Source organism: Siphateles boraxobius, unplaced genomic scaffold (assembly GCF_051911475.1).
Source record: "Siphateles boraxobius isolate OS27281-9 unplaced genomic scaffold, OSU_SipBor_1 7, whole genome shotgun sequence".
Taxonomy (NCBI): domain Eukaryota; kingdom Metazoa; phylum Chordata; class Actinopteri; order Cypriniformes; family Leuciscidae; genus Siphateles; species Siphateles boraxobius.
Genome location: NW_027509197.1, coordinates 30,052,816 through 30,080,072, shown reverse-complemented (window position 1 = coordinate 30,080,072; position 27,257 = coordinate 30,052,816). Strand labels below are relative to the sequence as shown.

The following is a 27,257-nucleotide window of genomic DNA, read 5'->3' as shown; positions in this document are numbered from 1 at the left end:
GAAATGGGCAGAAGTTTGATAAAAACATTTTATGGTTGTCAAAAATATACATTAAAATACAACAGAATTATTGAAATAAACAAAACACACTGAACTCCCTCAATAAGAAACTGGGAAAGTATGTCTGAAGACAAATGTACAAATTCTAAATTAATGTTTAAGTACATGGAAATACACACTAAGATCTAATTATACTTAATGGATGAGGCACATTAAGCAAATGTATTTAATCAAACATATAAAATGAAAACATCAAAAACAAAACAGCTAAGACTAATACCCAGCCAATAAAATACATTTTCATTCAAATTGCAAAGAATGGAAATGGCATTGAACAGTTGCTGTTATACTGAAACATCAATTCTCTACGATGTCTAATAGACACTTCAACTTGAGGCCACACATACGTTCCTCCTCTTGCTGACTTGACAACTCTCTTTTCAAGTCCTGCAAACGCTGGAATAAAGATACTGGTCTGCTTTGTCCACCAGGAGATTCAGTCTTCTCAACAGAATCAACCACTGCCTTCAAGTAACAAACAAATACATTTTAATGAAAGATACATTTCAATTTCATATTAGTAGTAGTCAGTTTATTTGTCCCCGTTGGGAAAACAAGTTTGCAGCATACTCACACAGATATTTAACAATGAAAGTAGGCATATATTAACAATAATTTAAAGCAAATAAATCTAATTTAGAATAACCAGACCAGCTGATCATCAATTAACACAAGAAAAAGAATGAAAAAATGTAATTGCTTGGGGGATAAAAGATAGTTTGGACCTGTTTTTAATGCATTGGGGAACAATAACGTTGGCCAGATTGCAGTAATTCAAAAGGATGCCTCGTATCATTCACAATGATGTTAGTTTTATTCAACACTCTCTCTTTATACTTGTAATAAACGCAATTCCCAACAGTTTACTTGTCATTGTAACTACTCTCATATTAGCACTAGTTATACTGGAATACTGTACCTGTATGTGGATGGTAGAAGCAGGGCGCTTCCTAGAGGAGTTCATGACTAGAGGAGGTGCAGAGAGGAGGGTGGAGGGGAGGAAGAGAGGAAAAGAGGCAGAGGAAAAAGGATCCGCCTCAATCCGACGCCGAATCTGCTCTCCAATTCTAGATATAGAAGTAAAAGAAAATTAACTAAAACAAACATACACAAAATCCCATAATGCATGTTTAAGAGGACGATTTAAAAGATGGATGGGGAATAAGGTACAAACACTCATTTAAATGGCCACTACTATGATAAGGTTCCTAATTTAGATTTAGAGGTCTCTTACAATAGGTTAACTTGGATGTAAACACCAATTTGTTTAACATACACTGCATCACCACCTCTTTTCTCACAGTGTATGAAACGCTTCGATCAAGGATCCGGTCTCACTAAACCCCTCCCTTCCATGAGCCTACTTTGCTCTGATTAGTCAGATGACCCAGTCTGTTGTGATAGGTCTACACTCTACAGCTTACAGCGTGTGTCAGAAATGAAACGCCCATTCCAATCTCTGAATTTCAGATCCGGAGGCTTCCTCAGGACTTGTAAACACAGTGATTCGAACAGTAACCTTGGCATTGTTTTTATCATATCAATATGGACATGAGTCCTTATTCTTTGTCTTTTCAACATATTGACAACCGTACAAATGACAATCCTTCAGGCCTACCCTACAAAGTAGTACGGGTCAAAGTAGACGGTGTTCGCAGGCAGCCAATGGAGACCATAGGCTGGTGTTATGTAAATTTGTTTCAAAGTTCGTGCAGGAAGTAAGACGGAAATTACTGACGACTCGTTTCAGGCAATTCAGAATTGGTTCTTTCTTTTGGGAGAGATTAACTCTATTTGTCATGCACTTTGATCTTTAAACTAAAATCCAAAAAAGAATAATAGGGGCATCTTCTAAATTCTGTGTAAAACTCTGTTTATTGCATTGGTAAAAAAAATATTGAACCTAACCTCTGGCCCTCAGCATTCATCTTTTGAACGGATGAGAGAGTATGTTGAAGTCGCTCCATTATGGGAGTCTGTGTGCTGTCTGGAGCAAAGCAAAGTCTGTTCATTTTGCTAGGAGATGATATTTTCTCAACCAGGTCAAAAGTTTCCTTTAAAAACACAAAAATAGAGATTTAACGCATTCATAGTGATCATAACTTTTTAAAATATTAACTCCAGTTGTGACGAAGGCTCTGGTACTGTATAACTCTACCTGTGTATGGACAGTACCAGCAGCAGGACGCTTTCGAGACGGGGTCATGATCAGAGGCATAGAAAGATTGGTGGAGGTCAGGGCAAGAGGAAAAGATGAAGGGTGCAAATGATCCGATTCAATTCGGCGCTGTATCTGCTCTCCAATCCTACAGATACATGTTAAGGAACGGTTACAGCAGCAGAACCGAGCAAAAAAAGGCAAGAGTTAACTGTTATATTAAATTTGTTAAAGCTTACCTCTGGCCCTCAGCATTTATATTGCGTATGGAAGAGAGAATCTGTTCAAAGCGTTGTGCTATGGGAATTTTTGCAGTATCATGAACAGAAGGCCATTCCTCTATGTCTATGTGACTCTGAAACAGCTTCTGCTTGGGGAAATGTCTGGCTGCTGTGGTGGGCCTGATATTAGACCTATAAGTAAAAAATTGTGCTTGAATCTTTTGTTGTTTGTAAGGCTGCTATACTATACGATTATACCTTGAATAATAAATATGTAAAAGAGTGATAGTTACACTTCTGAGGCATGCTGTTTCTCCTGGTATGTCTGTTTCACAGCCTCTATCCAACTGTCAGGGGGCTGGAAACTCTTCAGGCTGTCTTTGTTAAAATATACATAAATCTCACCATCATCTGTGAGTGCATCTGTGATTAAAACAGATAAAACATACATTTTAATAACAATGGAAAAAGTGCATCATTTCCATTCTGTTACCAATCTGTTATTCTCACCTTTTGCCACAAGAGGCTCTAAACTCCAGTCCTTCATACGATGCTCTACACACAGGCATATGATATCGTCCCAGGGAATTTCTTGAAAGGATGGTCCAGTCTTGTCATAGTCATCCCCATCTGCGCAGCTCACATGAAAATATTGGTAGTTCACTCTTCTTAGCAGGTTCTCCAGGCGGGACATTAGAATGGGTTGGCTTAAGGGCGAGGAAGGGATCTGGGCTACGTACTGGATTATAGAGGAGCACAAATGTGGCCAGGAAGCTGAGTAGTAAGGGAAGAGATTGTTTTAATGCCACCATACAAATCCATAGCATTTATCTACAGTTAGTTCAGGGTCAAATATCCAAATTCTATTCAAATGTAATGGACTCTATGCGTGCCTACTGCCAACATACACTATCAGTCAAAAGCTTGAAATAATTAAGTTTTTTTTTAAAAGTCTCTTATGCTTACCAAGGCAGAGCTTGAAAGAAAAAAAGCACAAGTGTGAAATATTACAATTTAAAATAACTTATTTTTGCAAAGTAATATATATTTTAAAATGTATTACTGTAATGGCAAAGCTGTATATTCAGCAGCCATTACTCCAGTCTTCAGTGTCACAAAAAGAAAGATTTCTTATTATGTTTCTTGTTATTATCAATGTTGAAAATGTTTTGTGGCTTAACATTTTTGTTCAAACCATGACTACTAGATTGGGGTAAGAAAGAAAAGAATAATAATACTTTTATTCAGCAAGGGTGCATTACATGTTTCAAAAGTGCCAATAAAGACATTTATAATGTTACCAAGATTTCTATTTAAAATAAATGCTATTCATTTAACTCTATTCATCAAAGAATCCTGAAAAGAAATATCACGGTTTCCATAAAAAATTTTACGCAACAAAACTGTTTTCAATGTTGTTAATAAGAACCACCATAAATAATTGATCAACAATAATAATTGATAATAACTGAGCAACAATCAACATATTAGAATGATTTCTAAAGGTCATGTGACACTGAAGACTGGAGTAATGGATGCTGGAAATTCAGCTTAGCCATCACAGGAATAAATTACCATATTTTAAAATATATTAAAATAGAAAACAGTTATTTTAAATTGTAATAGTATTTTACAATGGTACTGTTTTTTACTGTATTTTGAGCATTAGAGTCATTACTGGTAAAAGTTTGTAATATATAAGGTTTCCACTAAAAGCTTTGCAAGCTTCTGGTATTGCATTCTCCCATTAGCAAAAGATATGAAAAATGTGCCAATTTGTACATAAAATGCATTTTCTGTCTGCGTAGATTCAGTTTACACAACATTAAAAACAAAACAAAAATGGATTTTGAACTTAGAATTTGGATTTCCTGTTTTTCATAGTATTTTCCCATACCATTAACGGGAGGCAGATCCCACTCAGGAAGTTGGCGACTGAGGATGGTTCTCCTCAGCCAGTCCTGGTGTTCTGGAGAGTTCCAGGCCTGATGAGGAATCAGCTCGCTGTTCTCGGGGAGAGAGAATTCAGGAGGTGGCCAGCACAGAATGGACAGGTGCTCTGACGAAACCACACCGGCCAGAAAACTCAGCACACTGTTACAGAGTTCCACAATAGGCTCTGGGCACTGAGACGGAAGACCTGCATGTTTCCTGTCCTGCTTGTCTCGTTGTAGTCTGGAGTGGAACTCACGGCACAGGCCTAACTCAACAAACTGCAGCAGGCTCTGAGAGCAGAGGGCTGGGCCAGCGGGAGAGCGGGCGGCAAGCCACCTCACAACAAGACTCATCTGAAGTGGAATGGTTATAAAAAGAATGTGCAAGTACATCATTCATATTTAGTTCAAAAATGCTTAAGTGAGGTTAAACACAAATTAAGGATGTTTTAATATAGGAATATAAATCATCCTAATAAAGGGCTTAATTTTCTAACTTAAAATGTAATTTTCCAATTTCGAGGACAATTGTTACCTGGACATAATAACCCCATACAACTGTCAATGAGAAAGTTAAAAGTGACAGACAGGAGCAAAGAACACTTCAGTGAGATGTTTATGATACTAATATGATCGCATCCTTAACACAAATAGAATTAACTATATTTACTTCAATTTTTGTTTTTTGTTTTTTTGCAGACCAACCTGCTCTGAGCCTTGCAGGTCAGTGAGGGTTGCAGGAATATGGACAAAGATGTATTCAGAGATGAGGCCATCTTTCACTAACATATTCAACATGAGTGCTGTGAAAGAGAGACAATAAAATAATCAGGTTCTTTAGTCTTTAACAGCCCTTGTCTATTATACAATGTATTTTCTTTAACAAACTTGCCTTCTTCCAAACCCTGATCGCTGATACCACTGTCTTGGGTGCCAGTAACCACCACAACCAGTGGTAGAGGAGAGTGCCAGCAGCTGGCCTGCTGCACCTGCCTCAGCTGGAGAAGGGCAGAGAGCAGGGTCACATCCTCATCCTCCTCACCCTGTCCAGCACTGTTAAGAGGGGGAAGCAGCATCAGCAGAGCGTTGGTACCATGGAGCTCCTTCTGTTCCTCCAGCAGGCACTGGTCTTCCGCACTTCGGGGGCCATGACATGCCTGCACAGAGACACCGGTTAATCATCTGCAAATGCAGAGGCATTTGGACCCCTGGGTACAATTCTAATGAGCTTCGCAGTGAGCCGGAGAAATTACATTTTTGTAGGTCAAAACATTTTGTTTAATTTTTTACATTCAGTTCCATCGTCAATAGGTTGTTGGGCAAATGCCTGAAACACATGAACTCAAAATGGTCACGTTTTATTCTAAGAAATACAATTCAGTATCAGTAATAGCCCTTGCGATTTTTTAAAGCTTTTAATTGTCTTGAAAAAGGCAGTTGCTAACAAGTGGCTAATTTTGACTACAGAGGTTTTCAGGGACATTAAACATCATCACGCCAAACAGGTAAACTCATCTACTAACTAGTCTGTTTTTACAGCCTCATTGTGTTTATAATCACAGTCTTGCAAACTATGGTAACAAACTTTCAGGAATTTTTTTTAATATAAGGACCAAAAGAGCTATCGGAAGCTTAGTGATGGGGATATCGAAGTCACTCGACTGTGGTGCTTCAAAATTCAGTTGTGTTAATTTATGAAGATTATCCTGATAACCATTATATGTAAAAACAAATTTTTGTTGGTTGGTTACAGAGCTTATTTTCTGTAATAATACAAAAGTCAATGGAAAAATCCTACCGAGTTTTTGACAAGGAAACAAGGGTGATGCTAACTTCCGGGATGGCCTACAAAAATAGATCATCACTGCAGCACTCAATTTCATATTTAATTTTTACCCCCTGTGGTCCATTTTCTCCTCATTACCTCACTGTAACTGAGTAAATAATGACAGAATTTTCATTTCTTCTGAGGCTCACCTTTATAGAAATGTGAACTTCATGAGTCTGTCCCCTGATATTTGTCAGGCTGTGACTGATGCACAACGTTTTTAGTTGCCCTTCTGGTTTTTTCTCACTATCTTCAGATTGATTTCCTCCACCCAATTTAACCTCAAGCCAGTCTGTCAGAATCCTGCTTGGAAACATACATAAAACAAAATATATTAGTTATAATTTCACATGTTTTAAGAAATGTTCCCATCATTTTGTTCTTTACCTGCTGGCAAAGCTTATGTCACTATCGCAGCTGCTTGGCAACAGAAGCGTGGCTTTCCAGAAGACTCTGTCAGGTGCATTAGGGGTGCTTTCTGCCACAAGGGTGGGAAGATCAAGAGGCATCCATACACGCTCACTGCCAAAGAAGGACAATTAAGCATACAGACAATCACAGAGATCTGCATCCTGCACATCTATGCCAAACTGTATCCCCACTATGCTTACCTCAGTAAGAGATTGTAGTAGTAGGACACTTTCATTTGATGAACTGCTTCTTGTCTCATTTTCAGCAATCTAAAATATTAAAATCAGAACCAGGAACAATCATTAGACGAATTTAAAACAACAAACAAATCCAAGCAAAATAAAATAACTAGACTGAAATCACCAATAACAGACCTTGTGCAGGAAACTGCCATGTTCCCAGAGTTGCCCAGGTTGACCATCCCCTGAGCCAAAAGGACCTGACAGGGGCTGGAAGGAGCACTTGGGACAAGGGCCTTCAGTTTGAACTGTGGATCTACACAGCCAGGGGCTGCAGGGAAACCACGCATCTGTCTCTTTAGCTGACGACGCACGGCTACCACATCACGCCACCTAGAGTACATGCACACATCTGTTCTTTAAAGCTTTCTAAATAATTGGGATAAAACACACCTCCAAGACATAAATTATACACATAAAGAGAAAAAATTAGCTCCTCAAACCTCTTGATGAACTTGCGGACGCGCCTCAACTCATCGTTCAAGATCTCTTGTGCCATCGCGGCCACCTCTTCAGCCATCGTCTCCTCTACTATGCTGTTGCATTCCTCTGCAGAGCAGCGAGCAATACAAGCCGCTTTCACCTCTAAAGCAAGCCTGGAAGAGAAGCATGACCAAGTTAAGAGTTACCGCATTACCAGTTTTGCAAACGTTTATTGTTGAAGTTCATTAAAACCTGTCAAGAACATGTCCAGGTCATGTTTCACAGTCAAATAATGTATCATAATAACTTGTTTTGTTGCATCTATTCATTAAGCAGATGCTTTTATCCAAGGAGACAAATGAAGAATACAACAAACGATTAAACTTAAAGGGATATTTCACCTAAAAATGAAATGTTGTCACCATTTACTCACCCTCATCCTGCTCCAAACCTGTATGACTTTCTTTCTTCTGTTGAAAACAAAAGATATTTTGAAGAATGTCGGTAACCAGATGGTTGCCGATAGCCATTGACTTCAATTGTATTTTTTTTCTAGGGAAGTCAATAGCTACCGTCAACTGTTTGATTACCAAAATTCTTTAAAATATCTTCTTTTGTGTTCAGCAGAAGAAATACACTCATGCATGTTTGGAAAAACTTAAGGGTAAGTGAAGATAATATTTTTGGTTGAACTATGCCTTTAAGGAGACAACAACATGAAAAAGCCAAAGGTGATAGACAATAGCCAGGAAAACCTGTGTGAGATGGTTATGTAGGATGACATACCTTATCTCAGCCTCAGCGGTCGCTCTAATGCTCTCTGTTAGCACCTCGTCGCTGATCTTAAGACACATCTCACCACTGAACTGCTCAAGAAAGGCTTCCTTCTGCCTAAAATCAAACAAAAATGAGCAGACAAGGAAACTTAAACACAAAAACACAAGCGTAAACACAAGCATTGTATTAAATCAAAAATGTAGAGGGTCTTTCACACACCTGGCTTCTTCCTTCTTGCGTTTCTCTTCTGCGATTCTCTCCTTCTCAGCTCTGATCTCTGATGTGGACAGTTCCCTCAGCAGCTGATGTAAGACTTCACTCACAACCGTTTCCAGCTCACTGTCACTTGTACTGCAGGACACATGTGAGCAGATACATAAAAAAAAGGGTTTGTTTTGGGACAAAAAGAGACTTTGTGGTGAAGGGATTTGAAATCTTCTGCCTGAAAAATAGTTTAATTTCACCCTCAAGAATTTTAAACCTGTAGTTCAATAAAGGAAAGAGTTATTACCTGAGGGCTACAGACACATATTCAGCAGCTGCACGGGTTACATTAGAGACTTCGGCCTCCACTACCTCATGAAGCACCGCATCCACCTCAGCCATGATATCCTGCCAGAGATAATTGTATCATCAGTGAGCTTATGTATGTAGCACTATGTAGGACTGCTGCACTTTGTGGTTAAGATTGAAAAGTGTCTCACTTGATCTGTGTAGGCTGGCTCTGGTTTGGGTGGAGGAGATGGAGGTCGGACTGGCTGTGGGGCTAATATGGGTTGGAAAACTATCTGTGTCACCCCAGGCAGAGTGGGTTCTGCTGTTTGGGACTTCTCTCCGGTTTCCTCCATATAGTCAGGTTTTACAGGCTCGGTCATGCCAGGGACATCCAATAATAGCCGTGGTTCAACCAGAAGCCTTGTTTTCACCTGAGGCCTGGAGTCAGGCTCCACCACAGGCTTCAACTCCTGCCTCTGTGGATGAACTGCAAAAACAAAAATATCTTGTAAAGAAAAGCACATTCTAATTTTCCCTAATGAAGTAAGAACTGTGCATTCACACCTTTCAGGGCAGCTGGTGGAGACTCTGAAGATAGACGATCTCCAGTGTACTTGTTATTGGAGTCAAAGCTGCAAACGGGATTGTGCTGAGGCGGGTTGGGCAGCGGTCCACCGTTCACCACCTCGCCAATCAGAACAGTTCTCTTCCTCTCAATAGCCACAGACTTGCTCTGCGGCAGGGAGAAATCAGGCTCCTGATAGGCTGTCCGACTAAGTTCTACCATGCTGGATGATAAACAAAATAAGGCATTCATTTTCAAGAGTTCTGCATCTCCAAAATGACATTGGATACTATTGCATTGAGAAAGCATCTAACATTGTACAAGACAACAGAGAATATAAGTAAGACATACCCATCATTGATATTAAGGCCATACTGTTGAATAAAGTCTGCGGCTTCAGTTGCATTGCGGAACATGAGCATTCTGACAAAGTCCTCAATTGGGAAAATGGTGGATCTCTGGGACCCAACAGTAAAGGCCACATTGAGGATTTTCAGTGCCTTGCTTCTCACCTAAACAAACAGAGACAAATATAGTTCTTAAGAAACTTAAAAGTGTAATGAATGACAAAGTACTTAATAAAAACTGGCTACTGAACTACCCTCTGGGTAAGATGCATTTACCTGATTGAAGTATCTGTGAAGTATGCAGCTGCTCAAATAGGAAGCTGCACTCACAAGTTTAAAGAACCGGACAAAGTTATTGCTGTTGAGTGCTGCAAAGGCCTGCACAGCAAAATCCACCTCCGGAGACTCACGTACCTCTTTGCGAAACTGCTGCACCTCACTGGATTGACACAAAGCAAATCCATTTGTATTATTTATACCATCAGTGCAAGGAATTGCTGATTGGTACTCTTCAGCAAATATCTGTATCAGAACCATTCTGTGCTGTCATTGGTAGCCAGATTATTTCCCTCTTCAATGTGCTCACTAAGGGTCAAATTCATTTATTTTCTGATCATATAAAAATATGGCAAAACATTAAGGCTAATACATATATTTACGTATTTGACAGGCGCTTGTCCAAAGTAACTTTTATTACATATATCCCTGGTTTCACAGACCAGGCTTAAGCCTAGTCCCAGACTAAAATGCATGTTTGAGACATTTTAACTGAAAGCAACTTGCACTGACATATCTTAAAATATGTTAGTGTCATTGTTTTGTCTCAAGATGCACACCAGTAATGTTTTTTTGTAAGGCACATTTATAAAAAGCTACTTAAATGTCCTTATTGAACTAAAGCCTATTCCTGGCTTAATCTAAGCCCTGTCTGTGAAATCAGGCCTTAGGTATACCAAAGTCCCTTTCAGAATTAATTTCACTCGCCAGGCATCTTTGACAGGCCTCTAGACATGCAAGTGCAGCTCCTATATCTTTGAATGGGGAAACATCAAATTCTCCAAAACTGTTCGCCAAGCTTACGATTAAATTTCATATTTGAAATCAGCAATGAAATAACAACTGTCTCATAAATTTTGTTTTTAAACACTTTTCATGACAAAAAAACTGCATTTTTCAGGCTGGACAAAGCTAATGCGGACACCCAGTCCTAAGCGTGCGTCTCAGAACACTGACTGTTTCTATGGGAACCGGAGCTTCTAATGCCAGCTGCAGTGATGCGATGACTTTACGAATCGGCAATTGGCTCTTATTTAGAAGGAGGGACTTATTCCTCCATATTGTTTTTCACTTTCTCCCAATCAAAGTAATACAAGTGCACCATCTTTCTAGATATAGGATCATTTCTATATATAGTCTTTGGGTACATTTGATCAGTTCATAATTCAAACCCATGACCTTGGTACTGTTAGCACCATGCTCTACTGTTTGAGCAACAGGGATGCCTTAACTGCTTAAAAAGAGCTGATTCCAAATTCAAAATTGTTTTATGATTAGCATTACTGCCAAAAAAACAAAAATTAGCAAGGTGAGGCGCATTACCGAAGAATATCTCCATCATTGAGCTTAAGTAACACGTTGTATTGGCGGAACTCTGCCTCATTGGAGCAGTACACCTCCTTGGTGGCTAAGTCTTGATACATCTCTTTCAGACTCTGCAGGCATTTTGTCATATTCTCATTGTTGATCTTGGCATCAAAAGACATCATGGGTTCCTGGCAGAGGTGATGGGCGCAGTGAATGTGGAAACGGGTGCATTTCTCAATGAGCAATACGGTTACTGGATCACATAGATGCTGCTGGGTAACGTCCTACAAAAGATGTTCAGTCATAATTACAAAAAATAGGCTAAGTTGTAAAAAACACAATGGCGACATAAAATTCACATTGACACACATTGAATATTTTAAGTCAATCAGTTTTAATATTTTTAAATAATAACATCTGTAGAAATAAGAGTATAAGTTGTTATGCCCACCTTTCGAATGCCTCTTGTTCTGTTCCAGACAAAGTCATACCAGTCCCGGTAATTGCCCTCACCATGGTCCATAATCTGAGTCACCAAGTAGTCCATAGTCATGCTTAGCACAGGAAGTGGTCTAAGCTCATGAGAGAGAGGTTCTTCCTGATCGGCCGAAGACCTGCTATATTCTTTGATGGCAGCAAAATGATCCACCTAAGCAGATTTAGTCAAATAACTCAAAGCTAACCAATGGCAAAGGCATTTTGATATAATATTGAACCTTAGCCAAGAACTCCAATAAATATGTGGATTTCAAATCATTATTGGACTGTTTTGTCACAAACCTTTTCTGTATCTGGAACAACCTCAAAGATGCTCAGCTGGTTACGGGTTTCTCTCATATACCGTTCTTTCTCCGGGCACATATCAGGGCATGTTCCCACAAAGACTTTAGACATATCCAGGTCTGTTCTTTTGGGCCGAGCTTAAGAGACAAAAAGACCATTACTACCCTATAATTTATATTCTTAAACAATATATCTAATATTATATTACATAATATTATAATAAGTTCAGTACAATATGGTATCAGAGACCTTGCCGCAAAATCTTATCTCTCTGCTCCAGGAGACGGTATCGCTCCTCTGCTGTTTCAGCCACCTGACCGATGAGAGGCTGCAGTACTGAGGGCAAGTTATTATTAGGCCGTTCTACGCTCCGCTCCTCTGAGACCAACTCCAGTGGCGCCTCAATTTCAAATTGGAGTGTTTTAGCAACAGATGATTTTTTGATCGGAGAGCTTTAACAGAAAAAACACACAGCAATAATCAGGCCAAATAACCATCATGCAAATGGATTGTTTGATATTACATGTCTTAAATTACCCTTTAGTAAGAGAGCTAGTGGTGCTGATGGGCAGTGCTCTGGGAAGAGGCTTGCGACTAGGGGAGGACTGCAACAAATCAGCCCCAGACTCTGAGTCCACCGTCAAATCTTTGAGCTCTGAAGGTCTAGCAGCTTTTTCACCAGGACCTGTAAATGACAAGCACTTTATTAGCATAACAGTATGAATGAGAAAGTTCACAGCATTGTTTAATACAGGCAAATATTAGGCATAATTCTGTGTAAAAAAATTATATTGCAATTGCGATTTTAAGAAAAGTTAACATTACTGTTTCTGCTTAGATTAAAGGCTAAAAGAACACATTAAAGGTATAAAAATGACATTTAAACAGCAGATGACATGTTTGACGTCACCAACAGGACAGGTTTTCATTCGCTCATCAGTCCACAGCAAAAAAAAAGGCATCATGTCCTCATTTTCTGCGATTTGTATTGAAACTTGTAGTAAGCAAAAAAAAGGTGAAACTTGAGCTGAAATGAGTTTGATTGAGAGCAGATCGTTTCAGTTTAGCTTTTAACTCAAGCGAGGCAGTCCCAAAAAGTTTATGATGGGAATATTTGAATCAATTCTTAATTTCTTTCTACATTTTGTTTCTTAAAAAAAATTGTTAGTACATAGTTAATGTATCTTGCAGTGTTATTTCTTTACATCATATTTTCAACTATGTTTTAATTAAGATAAAAAAACATTTCATCTTGCTTTGATTATATTGATAAAATAAACTCAATTTAATCAGTTATTTTGTGGATGACATTGACACTGCACTTCAGCAACATTTTCCAGTTTAAACATTCCCACAAGGCCAAACCACAATTTTGATTTTAATTTGATTCATTTCACAGTCCTACACAATAAACCTTACATTTCATGAATTATAATTTTCATTTGATTTAATTAAACAATAAACAAACTTCTAAATAGTACTGTTACTCACTCGGTTTCTTTCTTTGCCAAAATATCTGAATTTCATTCCTCTGGAACAGCTTTCCTTTCTTTTTGGCTTTGGCTGCAGATGCCTGAAGGCAAGAAAGAGTTCACTTAATTAAACCACAAACACATTCAATAAATATAACTACTTTTCTGTCAATGAGAATTCTGTATCATGTATTTAACTAGTCATGCTCACATGATCATGGAAATGCACAGTGGCCAGATGTTTCTGAGGCCTGCAATACACCTTAAGCACTTTCCCAAAGTGCCCAAAATGCTCTGTGACAAGCTCCTTCCTGTTGAGTTTGGGTGGGATGCCTTTGCACTGTATAACAGTGGCATCGGTAGGAGAGAGACCAGTCAAACTGCCTGTGCTCTCCTTACGAGCAGCACGTCTACCTGAAGTGTGTGTCTGTGATTCAGGCTTGAGCGCTACAAAGACAAGTGATCACAACAATGTTAGCAAGAAAAAATATTTCAAAACAGTTTAGTATAAAAATTAGGGATGCATCATTATATCGGTACCATATTAGCCTTTTTTTATTTATCAGCATCATACGATATAGGATATTTAATTGTTTTACATTTAGATGATCTATATTATAAAAATGTAAAAAATATTTTTAAATTGAAATCTCTAAATTAATATAAAATTTCCATACTGTACATTATATTGTTGTGATGTCTAAATTTAAGTTTTGTGCTTTTTTATTTTGTCAGACTATATATAATAATATGAAAATAATTAGCAACTCATATAGAATTGTTATGTTAGCGTGTGAACCTTAAAAAAACATCACAAGAAAAGAAATGTATCTTACAAATTTCCTCTGCTTTTTTCAAAACTGTTGGAGCCTGAGATCTCAGAGGTGTAGTGGCTGCATCACTAGCTTGACCAGGTGGATCTGGTCTTTCTGGAGGATGATCTTCTCTCTTGACTGGGCTGAATTTGGATCTCAGTAGCTCAGACATCGCACAGCGAAAGAGCCCTGCAGCTGGGCCATGGCTTCTCAGCAGTGGTCGTTTAGCAGGTTGTCTTGGGCCTTCTGCTCTAATTTCACTACTATCACTTTTAGCTGGATTTGGGTCTACCGTCTCCTCTTTACGTTTTGTGCAGAAACTCACAAAAGCTGTTTCTCCACCACTGCTCTGCAAATCTCCTGCTCTATCCTCCGTTCTTTGTGGGGCTTCAGTTTTTGGGACCCCAAATCCAAAGGATCCAATGCCAGTACCACCAAACGCAGGTACTTTGGTATCTGAATGTGGCTGAAGGGTCTGCGCTGTGAAGCTGAAGGTGGAGGGAGTCGTGGGCTGTGAAGCAGGCGTACTACTGCTGGAAGGGTTGGCAGGTTGAGAGAAGGTGAACTGAATGCTGCTGCCACCAGTGAGCGTCTCCTTTTGTAAAACATTTGCATTAGAACGCAAGACAGAAGGAGCTGCTGCGGGCTGTGAGAAGCTGAAGCCCAGAGCGCTTGGCTTTACGCATGAGAACAACGAACCACCAGAGGAATTGGCCATAGTACTAGTTACGGCCATGGATGATGCAATAGTTTCAGAGGCTGAAGACAGATTTGAACTGGGAGGTTCTGGGCTGACGCTGAATATAGGTTTGAAAACAGATTCATTGGGTGGCTTGAAAGTAAACTGGTTCCCACTAGGGGGATTATCAGTCCTACCCACTATTGAGGAGCTTGAGGAGGATGTTGCGGTGGGTACAGAGAGGGCAGAAAGCTGACCAAAACTGGGCTGGTTGGTAACAATGCTGCTGAAGTTTGTCGACGATTGGGAGACACTTGAGGATAGACCAAACGCAGAAGGCTGACCGAAAGCTGAGCTCTGATCAAAAGCAGACATCGAATTCTGTCCTGTAGCTTGAGCATATGATGGCGGTGGTTGTCCATATCCAAGCGTGCCTTGACCCAAACTCGGCTGCCCAAAGGCTGGGGCTGGGGCTGTTCCCAAAAAGGAGAATGATGACGGCTGCACCGATCCTTGAGATAACCCACCACTCTGGCCAAAAGTAGGTGTTTGGCCGAAGACAGATGGCTGTTGTGTTGACTGGCCAAAAGCTGGCTGACTAAAAGCTGAGGGTTGTCCAAAGCCAACACCCTGTGCTGGGTTCTGCTGGGTAAAGGACTGAAATAGGTTTCCAGACTGATTAGTGTTGTTCGATGCCTGAAACGCAGTTTGTGGTTGACCAAAGATGTTTGGATTCATGACGGATGAAGCAGGAACAGCAACTGTTAAGATTTAACGTTCCTGATGTGGTCCTAAGCAAATCGTCTGCTGGTCATGACCAACGTAACGTTACTCTGAATCCTGTAAAACAAAGAGAGAAAACAGTTACCTGTGGCTTAGTTGATTTAAACCCAAATATAAACCGTGTTAAGAACTCAAAGAAGAAAAATAAACCCGTGTGTTTTTCTCTAAGTACTGAAGGCTGAGCACGTTTTAACTTTGCAAACTCACAAAATTAACCAAAGTATTAATAATATTTGTATGCATTTCATATATCTACATTATAGATGGCCATAGTACTAGTTATATATATATAAATGAAACCCACTCAAATCGAAAAGGATTAATATCTGCAAATACTTTAGCGCTGTGTTCTCGTCGCACATTCGGACAGGATGTTTACTTCTCTTCTTCGTGAACAGATGCGTCGCTTTCGCTCCAACGATAGTTTAGGCGATTGCGGCCTCTACAGGCAGGAAAGAGCATGACACCATTGGATGAAGTGGATAAGTATTACATGTGAATGGGCTAAAAATAACGAACATCTTATAGAAATCCACAAAAAACATGACACCAAATATGCACAAATGTGAAATAGACTTTATTTCACAACTTTAGGCCTACCTTTGAGAACAAGTCAAAGTCCCTAGTCAAAAATTATACAGAAATGCTATTAGGATTGCTAGCTATCATAATTTGGAATCAACAATTTGCTGTAATAAGCATGTCTTGACCCCGTTTTGAAACATAGAATCCCACACTACATGGTTTAGCAGCAATACACCATTGTAAAACATAGCCTCATTAAGTTATGTGAACTTACAACTTTTCTTTCACTCCAATTGTTATGAAAGGGTTTTATATTTGGATAAATCAAAATCAATTTTATAAGTTTTCAAGAAACAATTTCTTGACCATTTTTGAGTTTTATCTGGATGCATAAAAAACAAAATCTGATATTAAGATTGTATTTTTTTAATGTAAGGAAAAATTGACGATGGACCGTTGAATTATTAGAAAAAGAATGCACGCCCTGTGTCAATATATATATATATATATATATATATATATATATATATATATATATATATATATATATATATATATACATATATATACATATATATATATAGCCTACTGTGTGTGTGTATATAGATATATACACACACAGTGGTCAACATTTGAAGTGGATCAAAAAAGTTAATCAAAGTTGTTTTAAGACAAGACCGGGTATTGTTCAAAATGCATGTATAACTTTGATGAAAGGTTTTGATCCACTTCAAATGTTGACCACTGCATATATATATATACAAATGAATTTGTCAAAGGTGATATATTAGTCATTTCATTTGTTACATAATTCAAGTTCATAAAAGACACACATATATGTCAGCATAATGAAATACAATGCACAAGAACAATTTAATGTCAAAATAGGGTGAGAAAAAAATAAATTTTCACAGTGTAATACAGGGTCCTTTATATTGCATATTCCAAAGCACAACAGAATCATAATCAAATGAAGATACAGAAGTTGACATTAACATGATTCACTTCATCTGATAATTTTCATATGTACACATGCAGCTTATGTTTTTGATGAAACAGTGGTCTTCTTTAGCTATGCTTCATTATGTATCTTCCGTCTCTCCACAAAGTGGAGGTTAACCTTTCTGTCTGGCGCAAGCACTGTGCGATTGAGTGACTGAACCTCACCTACAGTTGGGTCCGGTCTGATTTCAAACAACTTGATTAGCTGGAATGAAAAAATACAATCGAAAAGCACAATTAATAAATGTAATAGAACTGTCTGGCACAAAATCAAAAATAAATATGTCTGTTCCCCTTCAAAAGCTACTCTCAATGCTGCGCTTAGCAGTGGGAACACGTCTTCATGTGACCATCTGTGAATTATGTGCGTAAACACAGCAAAGAATTTGGCCTCTGACAGTGATGTCACTGGAGTGTGTGCTCGTCAGAAGCTATAATTAGATGTTATGCAGGTGCACCTTCAGTTTTCTTTGTTTTCAGAGCCATAGTGTGTGTGTGTGTGTGTGTGTGTGTGTGAGATTCAAGCTCTCAGCTTATCTTCTGTTGAAATTACTGACAGCGAGCAGTCTTTTCTTCAATTTAAAACGATTATGAGCATCATACAGAGTAAGCTTTGTGTGCCTCCGTGTTCACAGCCCATGCCTGAACTCGACACACATCAGTTCTGCTTTGTTTGTCTGGGGGAAGAGCATGCTGCCCGTGCATTGGACCAGGGCGATTGCAAGCACTGTGAATTGTTCTTCTGTGAACTTCGTGCTCGCCTTACATACTTTGAAGGGCCAGCACCTACATTGAGATCATGGGGCTCGCATGTTGATCTCGATGAGGGGCGAAAGACGGGCCTTCTTTATCGCTCTCTCTCTCCAGATCACAATGTCTTTCTGCCTGACTTCGAAGCGTGCCGCGGCTTCTCTTCGGCTCGGGTGGAGGACAATTCTTCTTTTGTTTCTTGTGATATGGATCTTGAGTTTACCACCTCCGAGCATACCTTGCGTGATGATGACAAAGCGCAAAAGGAGCTACTCGAGGTGGTGACTTTCGCCGTGGCCAGGTTACAGCTGGATTGGCAAAAGGAACAACATCTCCCCATATGCTCTAAATAAGAGGACATATTTCTGTTCGGTGGCCAGGAGAAAGGGGCTCAAAAACAATCTCTACCCTTCTTTAAGGACCTTCGTGACGAGATCTCTCGCTCATGGGGGAAACCTTACACATTGTGCGCCTTCGACATCTACATATTCGACTATCGTGGGTGTGGCGGCTCACGGTTATAAGATAATGCATCGTTGAAGCGATGCTCGTGGGGTATCTAACACCATGGCGGTGTTACAGAGTAAAAGACAGAGTCTTTCTTCTCAATGCCCACCTCTCACCTTCTGGCCTGTTTGGCGACTCTGTAAATAAAGTAGTCAGCAGGTTCAGGGAGGTGAAGAAACAGAAGAAAGCTTGTGGAGGGTTCTTCCTTGCCACACTCAGTGGGAGGGGCCGTCGGCTACCTAGCGAGTCACGCTCCCCTCATAAAGACTGGAGTCCGGCTCATCATGCTCAACAACCTCACAGGAGACATGACATCAGGAATATTGCCTCCAAAAAAAAGAGGTCCTGATCTGTGTAGGTGGCTACAAAGGCTTCCCGGCACCTTCACGAAACCACCATAACATCCCCGCCACCTCTGGTGCTTTGGGGGCAGCGGTTTCCATCAAAATGCTGGGTGTTCCATCGCCTACTGTTTTTGCCCAAGACACAGAACATCCAACATTCCCTCAACAGGAAGTATTGAAATTGGTACCCCTTTCAGAGAACGTGGCAGCGTGAAAGTTACTGCCCGGTATCTCTTCTCGGGTCTGAATGACTGTAGAAAAGGGATACAGGATACAATTCATGTTCTACCCCCGCGTTTCAACGGCGTGGTCCCCACAACCGTCAAACCGGAGCAGGTACATCTCATGTCACAACAGCTGCAATCTCTTCTGGACAGGGGTCCATAGAACGTGTTCCCCTACCAGAGAGAGAATCAGGCTATTACAGTCGGTACATTCTGGTTCCCAAAAGACATTTGCGTCCCATTCTAGATCTTTGTGGCTTGAAACTTTTTCTCAGAAAGATCAAGTTCAAGATGCTATAGACAACAAACTTTTGGTTTGTCACAATCGATCTCAATGACGCATACTTTCACATAGAACTTTCACATGAAATTTCACATAGAAAACACAAGGAAGTGTTGTCCTGAGGTTTGCTTTCAGCGCCGAAGCTTACCAATATCTGGTTCTTTCTTTCAGCTAGCCTTGTCAGCCCGCACATACACAAAATGCATGGGTGCAGCTCTGGCTTCGCTGTGACTCCAGGGCATCCACATTTTAAATTACATAGAAGATTGGCCGATACTGGCCCAATCTAAAGAGCTTGTGCTTTAACATCAAACTGTCGTCCTCGCTCATCTGTTCTCTCTAGGTCTGAGACTTAACGCAAAGAAGAGTATACTTTCTCCCGCCCTAAAAGACGACTTACTTAGGGATCATATGGGACTTGGTCACCATGTGGGCACAGCTGTCTTACGCTTATGTCAAGACCATTTCGGACACCCTAGGCAATATCAGGCAAGGTCAGATCATGACTTTTCGTCAGTTCCAGGGGATTTTAGGTCTCATGGCATCTGCGTCCACGGTGATCCCTAAGGGCCTTTTGCACATGAGGCCACTTCAGTTGTGGCTCAAAGCCAAGGGGTTATATCCAAGGGCCAACACCCAGAGGCATATAAGGGCTACGTGCTGTGGGCTACAGACCCTTTCTATGTGGCTCAGACCCCGGTTCCTCACTTTGGTTCCCACTCTAGGTGCGTGTTGTCGTCGCAAAATGCTAACGACAGACGCCTCGCGTTATGGTTAGGGAGCGGTCTTACATGGCTTGAATTGATTGCTGTGTTTCTGGCTCTAAAGTACTTCCTCCAGAAGCTAAGAGGCTACCATGTACTAGTGCAGGTGGATTACAATACATTAGTCTCCAACATAAATCGCCAGGGCGACCTGCATTCGCACCATCTGAACAAGCTAGAGCAACAGATTCTGCTTTGGCCTCAGGACAAGTTCTTGTCCCTCAAGGCGATCTAAATTCCAGGATAATTGAATGTGGGAGCAGACTTACTGTCCAGAAAGACATTACCAAATGGGGAGTGGAAACTCCACCCCGAGGTAGTGAAACAAATTTGGGAAAGATTCTACAAAGCAGAGGTGGACCTCTTCGCCTCTCAAGGGACAGTGCAATGTCCCTTCTACTTCTCTCTGAGCCACCCAACCCCCCTGGGTCTGTATGCTTTTCCCACGATTGCGCTGCTCCCGGGACTTCTAACAAAGTTTGCCTCTTACTGACTACACCGCATTGGCCAAACCAAGATTGGTTCTCAGAGATAATAACCCTCCTTGACGGCTCGCCCTGGGCGATACTGAACAGGAGGGACCTTCTGTCAGAAGCACAGGGGATAATATTTCATCCCCGGCCCGAGCTGGGGAACTTTCATGTGGGAACCACCCCTTAAGGGTACCAGCTGAGGGACACTGGGCTTTCAGATGAAGTTATTGAGACCATTCTCAGTGCTATGGCTTTCTCCACGAGAAGGATCTATGCCACTAAATGGGGTGTCTTTGAGTGGTAGTGTACTGCAGATCACGTGGACCCAGTCCACTGCCAAGTTGCTTCAGTGCTGGAGTTTCTGCAGGAGAAATTATTAGCAGACACATGCCCCGCCACTCTCAAGGTGTATGTGGCCGCCATATCGGCTTGCCACGCCCTGGTTGATGGGGTATCAGTCGGGAAACACCCTCTGATCGCCACCTGCATTCGTGGTGCCAGGCAACTGAGACCGCCCGTTAGAATCAAAGTTCCCTCATGGGACCTAGTCATAGTCCTTGAGGGGCTTGCGACAAGTTTGTGATGCGGCAGGGTGATCCTCTCCACACACATTCATCAGATTTTATAGTTTGGATGATAATGTGACCCCAGGTTCACATGTCCTTGAGTCAACAATCCCAGACTCATGAGACCTCCTGTGTGCTTGTGAGCACATACTACACAACCGTGAGCGGTACAGACACTCCCAGTGCGGCAGCGTTGGTATTCTCCTCCCCACAGCACAAAGCGAAGCATTGAAAGTAGCTTTTGAAAGGGAACGTCTCAAGTTACTTAGCTGTAACCCTGTTTCCTGAAAAAGCGGGAACGAGATGCTGCGCTTCGAGGCTGCACTGAGGATGTGCCTGGACAGATCTTCAGACAAAGTGATACCTGAAGGTCCACCTGCAGTACATATAATTATAGCCTTTGATGAGCATGCGCTCCAGTGATGTCACTGTCAGAAGCCATCAAGGTCAAAGGCAAATTCTTTGGCGTGTTTATACACTTAATTCACTGATTGTCACATGAAGAAGTGTTCCTATAGAGCTAAGCGCAGCATCTTGTTCCCGCTTTTTCAGGGAACCAGGTTACATCTAAGTAACCCGAGACGTTTCTCTTACCCTTGCCAAAGCCAGATGCATCTCCAATTCAGCAATGCGACGGCCAACACAGCCTCTGACTCCGAAGCCAAATGGGATTGACCCAAATGGGTTGGGTCTTGTTCTGCCATCTCTGAGCCAGCGGTCAGGTTTGAACTTCCGTGGTTCTGGGAAGACTTTCTCATCACGGCTGATTGCATAGTGGCACAGAGTGAATGTTGTCTGTTAAAAAAAAACAGCTGATTTAATGATGTCAATTTCTAAACTGGCAGCTCTTCTTTTCTTCCCAATAACAATTTACCTTTTTTGGGAAAAAGTGTCCACCAATGACAACATCATTTTCTGCAATAAGACGAGAATTCATGGGCACCACAGGGTACATCCTGCGCAGGAGATTACATGTGCAAAGAAATTATAATATGCAAATATATTTCCAGATTTTGCTGTTTGTTGGCCACTGTCAGATTTTAATATGGCTTCTCAAATACGATGTATGTTACACAATATAATCCTCCACCTTAGTGTTTCCTTGATGACAGCTTTGAGGTAAGGCATGTTGTTCACTTCCTGTGCTGTTGGGACACTGTCACCCTTTAAGACTCTGGTTACATCCTGATACAGAGCCTCTTGAGCTTCTGGATCTCTTGAGAGGAGATAAAGTGCCCACAACATGGTGTTGGAGGTCTAGAACACGAAAAGAAACAAAGCCTTATGTTCTATCATTTTAAACCTCATATATTTTCTTTAAATGGTCAAATGTAGAATAATTGTTTCTTACTGTGTCCACTCCAGCCAACAGAAGCTCAGAAATGCTTCCATAAACATCTTTACTGCTCATTTTAACATTGGAAAGCAAATAGGTGAGATACTCCCCAGCAACCTCCTGATTTGCATCCACGCGCCTCTGAATGGCCTCCATCTTCATGTCAATCATCTTTCCGGCTGTGCATAACCCATAAGTACAATATTAGAGATCGACCGATTCATCGGGTTTGCCGATTAATCGGCACCGATAGTTGATTGGTGTAACTATCGTTATCGGGAAAATCCACTCCGATAGTTTTTCCGGGTTGCGTCTGTTGCTTGAGTGGCTGAGAAGTGTGCGGAGTCATTACACAGTACGAGAGAGCTGAGAAGAGACTGCTGGCATTATACAGAGCAAGAGCGGCCTCTAGAGGACAAATAACAAACTATCACTGGCTGAGTTGTTTACGTTAGCACGTGAGGCTGCGTGCTGCAAGGAGAGAACAAGCAGCACAGAGAGCGCTGACACTTCAGACGCAAATTTAAAACACTGACAGCGAAACGGTATGAATACATAACACTAAAGTAGGCTATATTGCCATATCATTATAAAGCAATTAATTTGTTGTCTAGATGCTGCATCAGCAGAGAAAGAACAGAAGTATGTTTGCCGTCGTGGCGTAACATTGTCTCAGTCAAGCGGTTTAAACAATGTGACAAAAACACACGCAGACCTGACCCAAATGTTTTATGTTGCAATTGTTACCATCTATTTGCATTATTTTAGATCCAGCTGGTCACTTTTATGCATTCATTAGCCGACGAAGTTGCATATTTAAAACTAGTGACGTGATTGCTTTCTCAACATTGATATGATCTTGTAAGTTAGCCGACAGAAACATAAACAAATCAGAAATGCGTTCGATTTAAGTTCTTTTTTTAACACTACAATACATCTTTTTATTTTGATTAGTGGTCATCAAGTGTTCTAAAATAGAAGCAAATAAAGTGAGAGACTATACATAGGCTATATTACGTATATGTAATATAGGTCTTTATTAAATTTTAATGGCCATCTTTAAGAATGACTCTTTGGAATTATATGAAATGGTAACACTTTACAATAAGATTCCATTTTTAGCATTAACCAAGGTTACTAAAAGTTGTAGAAGTATTATTCATTGTTAGTTTGTTAATTTCAACATTTACTAATGCATTTGAAATGGAGTTTTAATTCTTATTTGATCTGTTATTACCTTAGTTAATGTACTATGAACTAACATGAATGATAAAGGTTCAATTGTATTGCTCATATTAATACATGCAGTAAAAACGTATATTGCATAATGCATATAGTTCATGAAAGCTAGCTAGTATTCTTGTTAACAAATGCGACTTGCAAAGTGTTACCTTTACGTATGTTTCTAGGTTATAGCTAACGAAACGTGTAATATTTTAATGTTTAAATTATTTTCTGTATAGAGTTCGCTCTGCAGAACTTCTTATTTTAATATATTCATATTTATATATTTATTTAATTTAAGACATTTCAGTTCAGCACTGTTTTACTTGTGAGTGTTATGTTTGTTTTTAATCCAGTATCCATTTAAAAAAAATATCGGTTGAATTATCGGTTATCGGCATATACGATCAAACCTAAATATCGGTATCGGTAAAATCCACTATCGGTCGACCTCTATACAATATATCATCACACTGCACAACATGTCTGTATCTCTTGTAGTTTATCTGAAAAAAATGAGTGAACTAACAAGCTCACCGAATTTGAATATTCCCTCCCAGCCATTGAGGTACCACTGCCAAAATGGCAAGTAACTGCGAGTCCAGTTGGGCAGCACCACCACAGGCATGCTGTAGGTGAACATTTGTGCAATAGAATTAATGAAATCCTGTGTCTCTACAGGAATCTCTTTCTCCAGGCACCCAATGCGCGTCTCAAACAGAATGGATGAGATTCCTGTATGAGAAAAGCGACAAGCAGAAAATTCACAATTATTGTGGGCAAATGGAAAACATTATGCGATTAGTTGGCACGCATGATAAATTGGCATGTACATTTATTGCAATGATAATAGAAAGACTATCATTTGATTTGTAAAATGGATGACTTTAAACCTTTGTTGTGAAACGTCTGCTCACTGTGCAGCACCCAAAGCAGATCGCTGTTACTTTTGCATGACAACATTATATCAGGGATCTTATAGCAGAAAGATGTCACTTAATTAACTTTCTCAATAAAATACCTGAATAATAAGAAATACCTTAATACTTTAAATGATTTGATTAAGTTTGAATTATAAATAAAGTCATGGATAAAGGGATCTGCTTCAACACTATCGTTCAAAAGTTTGGGGTCAGTAAGATTTTTTTTTTTAAATTAATATTTTTATTCAGCAAAAAAGACACATTAAATTAAAATAAATAAATGGCCTTTTGAACTTACAATTCACTGAAGAAAAAAATTATCAAAGTTTCACAAAAATTTTAAGCAACTTTGATAATAAGATTTTTTTTCTTGAGCACTAAATCGGCATATTAGAATGATTTCTGAAGGATCATGAGACACTTAAGACTGGAGTGGATGCTGAAAATTCAGCTTTGTTATCACAGAAATAAATTACATTTTAAAACATATTAAAATACAATACAGTTTTCTTTTTAATTACATTACAAATTGTGACAATAATTTTTACAGTACTGTTTTTGATTAGTAAGATCTTGCCGCACCTAAACTTTTGAATGGTAGTGTAACTTAAATGGCTTAATTTGACAAGTAAAAATTACAGGTTATTATTTAGTATATTACCATATTTGCTAAAATATATTATGTGGGGGAAAATGTCCACAAATGTTGTTTCATGTTGCATAATTAGGTCTTGCATGATGTAGTGTGAGGTTGGTTCCTAATTACCCTTAATTGTGACAAGCCAGTTGTTTCTTCTATTGTCTGATTTTACAATAAGGTTCCATTTGTTAACATTAGTTCACTTCATTAGTTAATATGAACTAACAATGAGCAACACGTTTACAGCATTCATTTTACATTTACTATTAAATGTTATTAAATGTTCTAAATGTTATTTTTAGTTAATGCAGTGTGACCTAACATGAACAAATGTATTTTTATTAACATTAACAAAGGTTAGTAGATGCTGTAAAAATATATTGCTCCCATAGTTTAACTTATGTATTAGATAAATGTTAACATGAGACCTTAATGTAAAATGTTATTTTATATAATTTCAAGTGCTTATGGAGGGGAAATACCTTCAAGGGAAAACCGGTAAAGCTCATTGGTCAAGTTAGGTACAAGATCACCAGTGGGGCTCATTTCCCGCAGATAGTAAATCCGTTTGATGAAGTCTTTGACCACCGCATTGACCACATCTCCATACTGAACCGAGTCCTTTGGATGTAGCATGCGTTTGTTCAGCACTGTCCGCAGTTTGTACCATTTCTCTCCTTCTCTGTTGAAGAACATATTCTCTTTTTAGAAGAGCAACAAAAAAACAACATAACCTGATAAGTTTACATAACATCACACAGCTACATTAGACAAATGCACTTTGACCTCATAAAATCTCCTGACATGACTAGTCTTACATAATATATAATTTGCAAAACATCTTAAGGATAAAGAAACCAATGCCAATGTTTTTTTACTCTGTGAAAGGGCCGTAGCCGATGCCTCTCATGTCACGGTACTCTGTCCACAGAGTCATGTCTCCTCTGCAAGGAAACTTCTCATCTTTTCTAAGGAGTTCCTCCAGTAAGTCCACGCTGTTTATTGAAATAGATTGGAAGTTTCCAGCGTTCACTTTGTACAAGGGACCATAAAGGCGTTTTTCGTATAGCTGGAGAGATGAAAAACAAGAGGTGAAGAACAAACAAGTGAAAAAGTTAAGAAAAGAATTCTGGTTAATTTTGAGATAAATTGCATTGCACCTCCAAATTGGTTCAGAGCAACAAATAAACAACAAGTATACTGAATTATTTAAAAGTGTACAATTATACAGTTGTTTCATATTTGTTCAGTGTCTTTAAAGACAAAACATTGACAGTCTAAGTACATAAAAGAAGGCAGAAATCATTTTAACATTCCTGCAGTTACAGTCACATGATAAATAAACTACGGATGTGTTTTCTTTCTTTACCTGCAGCTCATGCATGCGATTCAGGTACCCTTTAAAGATCAGTCTGTACAACATCCTAAATGTGTTGATCTCTGGGAGGTCAGCCACAGTCTTGAGCTTCCCGTGGCTGTCCTGGACAGTGACAGAAGCAGCAGCATTACCCACTGCGCCTCTCCTGATGTCCGTGGTCGTTGTTGTGGGCCTCAGAAAACCAAATCCAATCTTTCTTTCTGCAGAGCTCAATGCAAAACGAACAGCCATTATGGAGCACTGAGAAGAATGAGGGAAACACCGTCTACACCGATCCTCTTTCACACGGGAGGGAGAGGGAGGTGGGGCAAAAGCCTCTCTAGTTAACCCTTCAATATCTGTTATAATGTAATATTGTGAGCAGGTTTGTTTTGAAATTTGAAACACCCTTCTCTTGCATGAATGATGTTTCACCTCTGGAGAAAATCGAAATTTACTTTACTCAAAAACATCATTATTTACTATTATTTACTAACCCTCATGTCATGTTAAAAACCTCATCTTTCCTCTTTGGAACACAAAAGCTGCTCTTTTTCATACATTGAAAGTGAATGATGAACACAGCTGCCCCTGGTCCTCAGAAACAGAAGTGTGAACATTCTGCTAAAGTTCTTCTTTTCCACCACAGAAATGAGGTCAAACAGGTTTGGAATGACATGAGGGTAAGGAAACGCAGCTTTCATTTTGGTGAACTATCACTTTAACATTAACCTCTGCTCTAATTCCTACAGGGTTGTAGTGAAC

General features: G+C 39.7%; 2 protein-coding genes across 5 annotated transcripts; both read right to left on the bottom strand.

Moving 5' to 3' along the window:
- Positions 1-14: 14 nt before the first annotated feature.
- mcm3ap (minichromosome maintenance complex component 3 associated protein) lies at positions 15-15,976 on the bottom strand. 4 transcript variants are annotated; one of them, XM_077215771.1, is made up of 31 exons: positions 15,911-15,976; positions 14,134-15,631; positions 13,509-13,744; positions 13,317-13,398; positions 12,363-12,510; positions 12,075-12,277; positions 11,823-11,962; positions 11,494-11,691; positions 11,058-11,326; positions 9,735-9,897; positions 9,463-9,623; positions 9,111-9,334; positions 8,756-9,033; positions 8,563-8,663; positions 8,271-8,402; positions 8,061-8,165; positions 7,295-7,447; positions 6,987-7,184; positions 6,813-6,881; positions 6,589-6,723; positions 6,351-6,504; positions 5,266-5,530; positions 5,079-5,176; positions 4,337-4,727; positions 2,950-3,213; positions 2,733-2,862; positions 2,458-2,631; positions 2,219-2,366; positions 1,969-2,114; positions 980-1,127; positions 15-525 (listed from the first exon to the last, which is right to left on the bottom strand). In XM_077215771.1, the coding sequence occupies exons 2-31, from the start codon at positions 15,527-15,529 to the stop codon at positions 358-360; spliced, it is 6,477 nt and encodes a 2,158-aa protein (XP_077071886.1). In that variant the 5' UTR covers positions 15,530-15,631; positions 15,911-15,976; the 3' UTR covers positions 15-357. The 4 variants fall into 4 exon arrangements, with proteins under 4 accessions (XP_077071886.1, XP_077071888.1, XP_077071885.1 ...); XM_077215773.1 differs by having other exon boundaries at positions 15,879-15,974; XM_077215770.1 differs by having other exon boundaries at positions 6,351-6,507; positions 15,911-15,970.
- A 977-nt stretch (positions 15,977-16,953) lies between these two features.
- On the bottom strand, positions 16,954-26,803 carry LOC143723948 (sterol 26-hydroxylase, mitochondrial-like). Its single transcript, XM_077216888.1, has 9 exons — positions 26,505-26,803; positions 26,014-26,204; positions 25,618-25,817; positions 24,110-24,307; positions 22,364-22,527; positions 22,103-22,269; positions 21,887-21,968; positions 21,607-21,807; positions 16,954-17,306 (listed from the first exon to the last, which is right to left on the bottom strand). Exons 1-9 carry the CDS (start codon positions 26,742-26,744, stop codon positions 17,172-17,174), a joined length of 1,578 nt encoding a protein of 525 aa, XP_077073003.1. The 5' UTR covers positions 26,745-26,803; the 3' UTR covers positions 16,954-17,171.
- Between the last annotated feature and the right edge of the window lie 454 nt (positions 26,804-27,257).

Excerpts from the sequence above, each read along its gene's own strand:
- mcm3ap (XM_077215770.1), bottom strand. The coding sequence starts at position 15,529 with ATGAATCCAAACATCTTTGGTCAACCACAAACTGCGTTTCAGGCATCG. Across the intron at positions 11,327-11,493 it reads GAACAAGAGGCATTCGAAAG|GACGTTACCCAGCAGCATCT; the intron begins GTGGGCATAACA and ends CATCTTTTGTAG. Across the intron at positions 9,335-9,462 it reads GGCCTTAATATCAATGATGG|CATGGTAGAACTTAGTCGGA; the intron begins GTATGTCTTACT and ends TTTATCATCCAG.
- LOC143723948 (XM_077216888.1), bottom strand. The coding sequence starts at position 26,744 with ATGGCTGTTCGTTTTGCATTGAGCTCTGCAGAAAGAAAGATTGGATTT. Across the intron at positions 26,205-26,504 it reads ATCGCATGCATGAGCTGCAG|CTATACGAAAAACGCCTTTA; the intron begins GTAAAGAAAGAA and ends TCATCTCTCCAG. Across the intron at positions 22,270-22,363 it reads TGTTGGCTGGAGTGGACACA|ACCTCCAACACCATGTTGTG; the intron begins GTAAGAAACAAT and ends TTCGTGTTCTAG.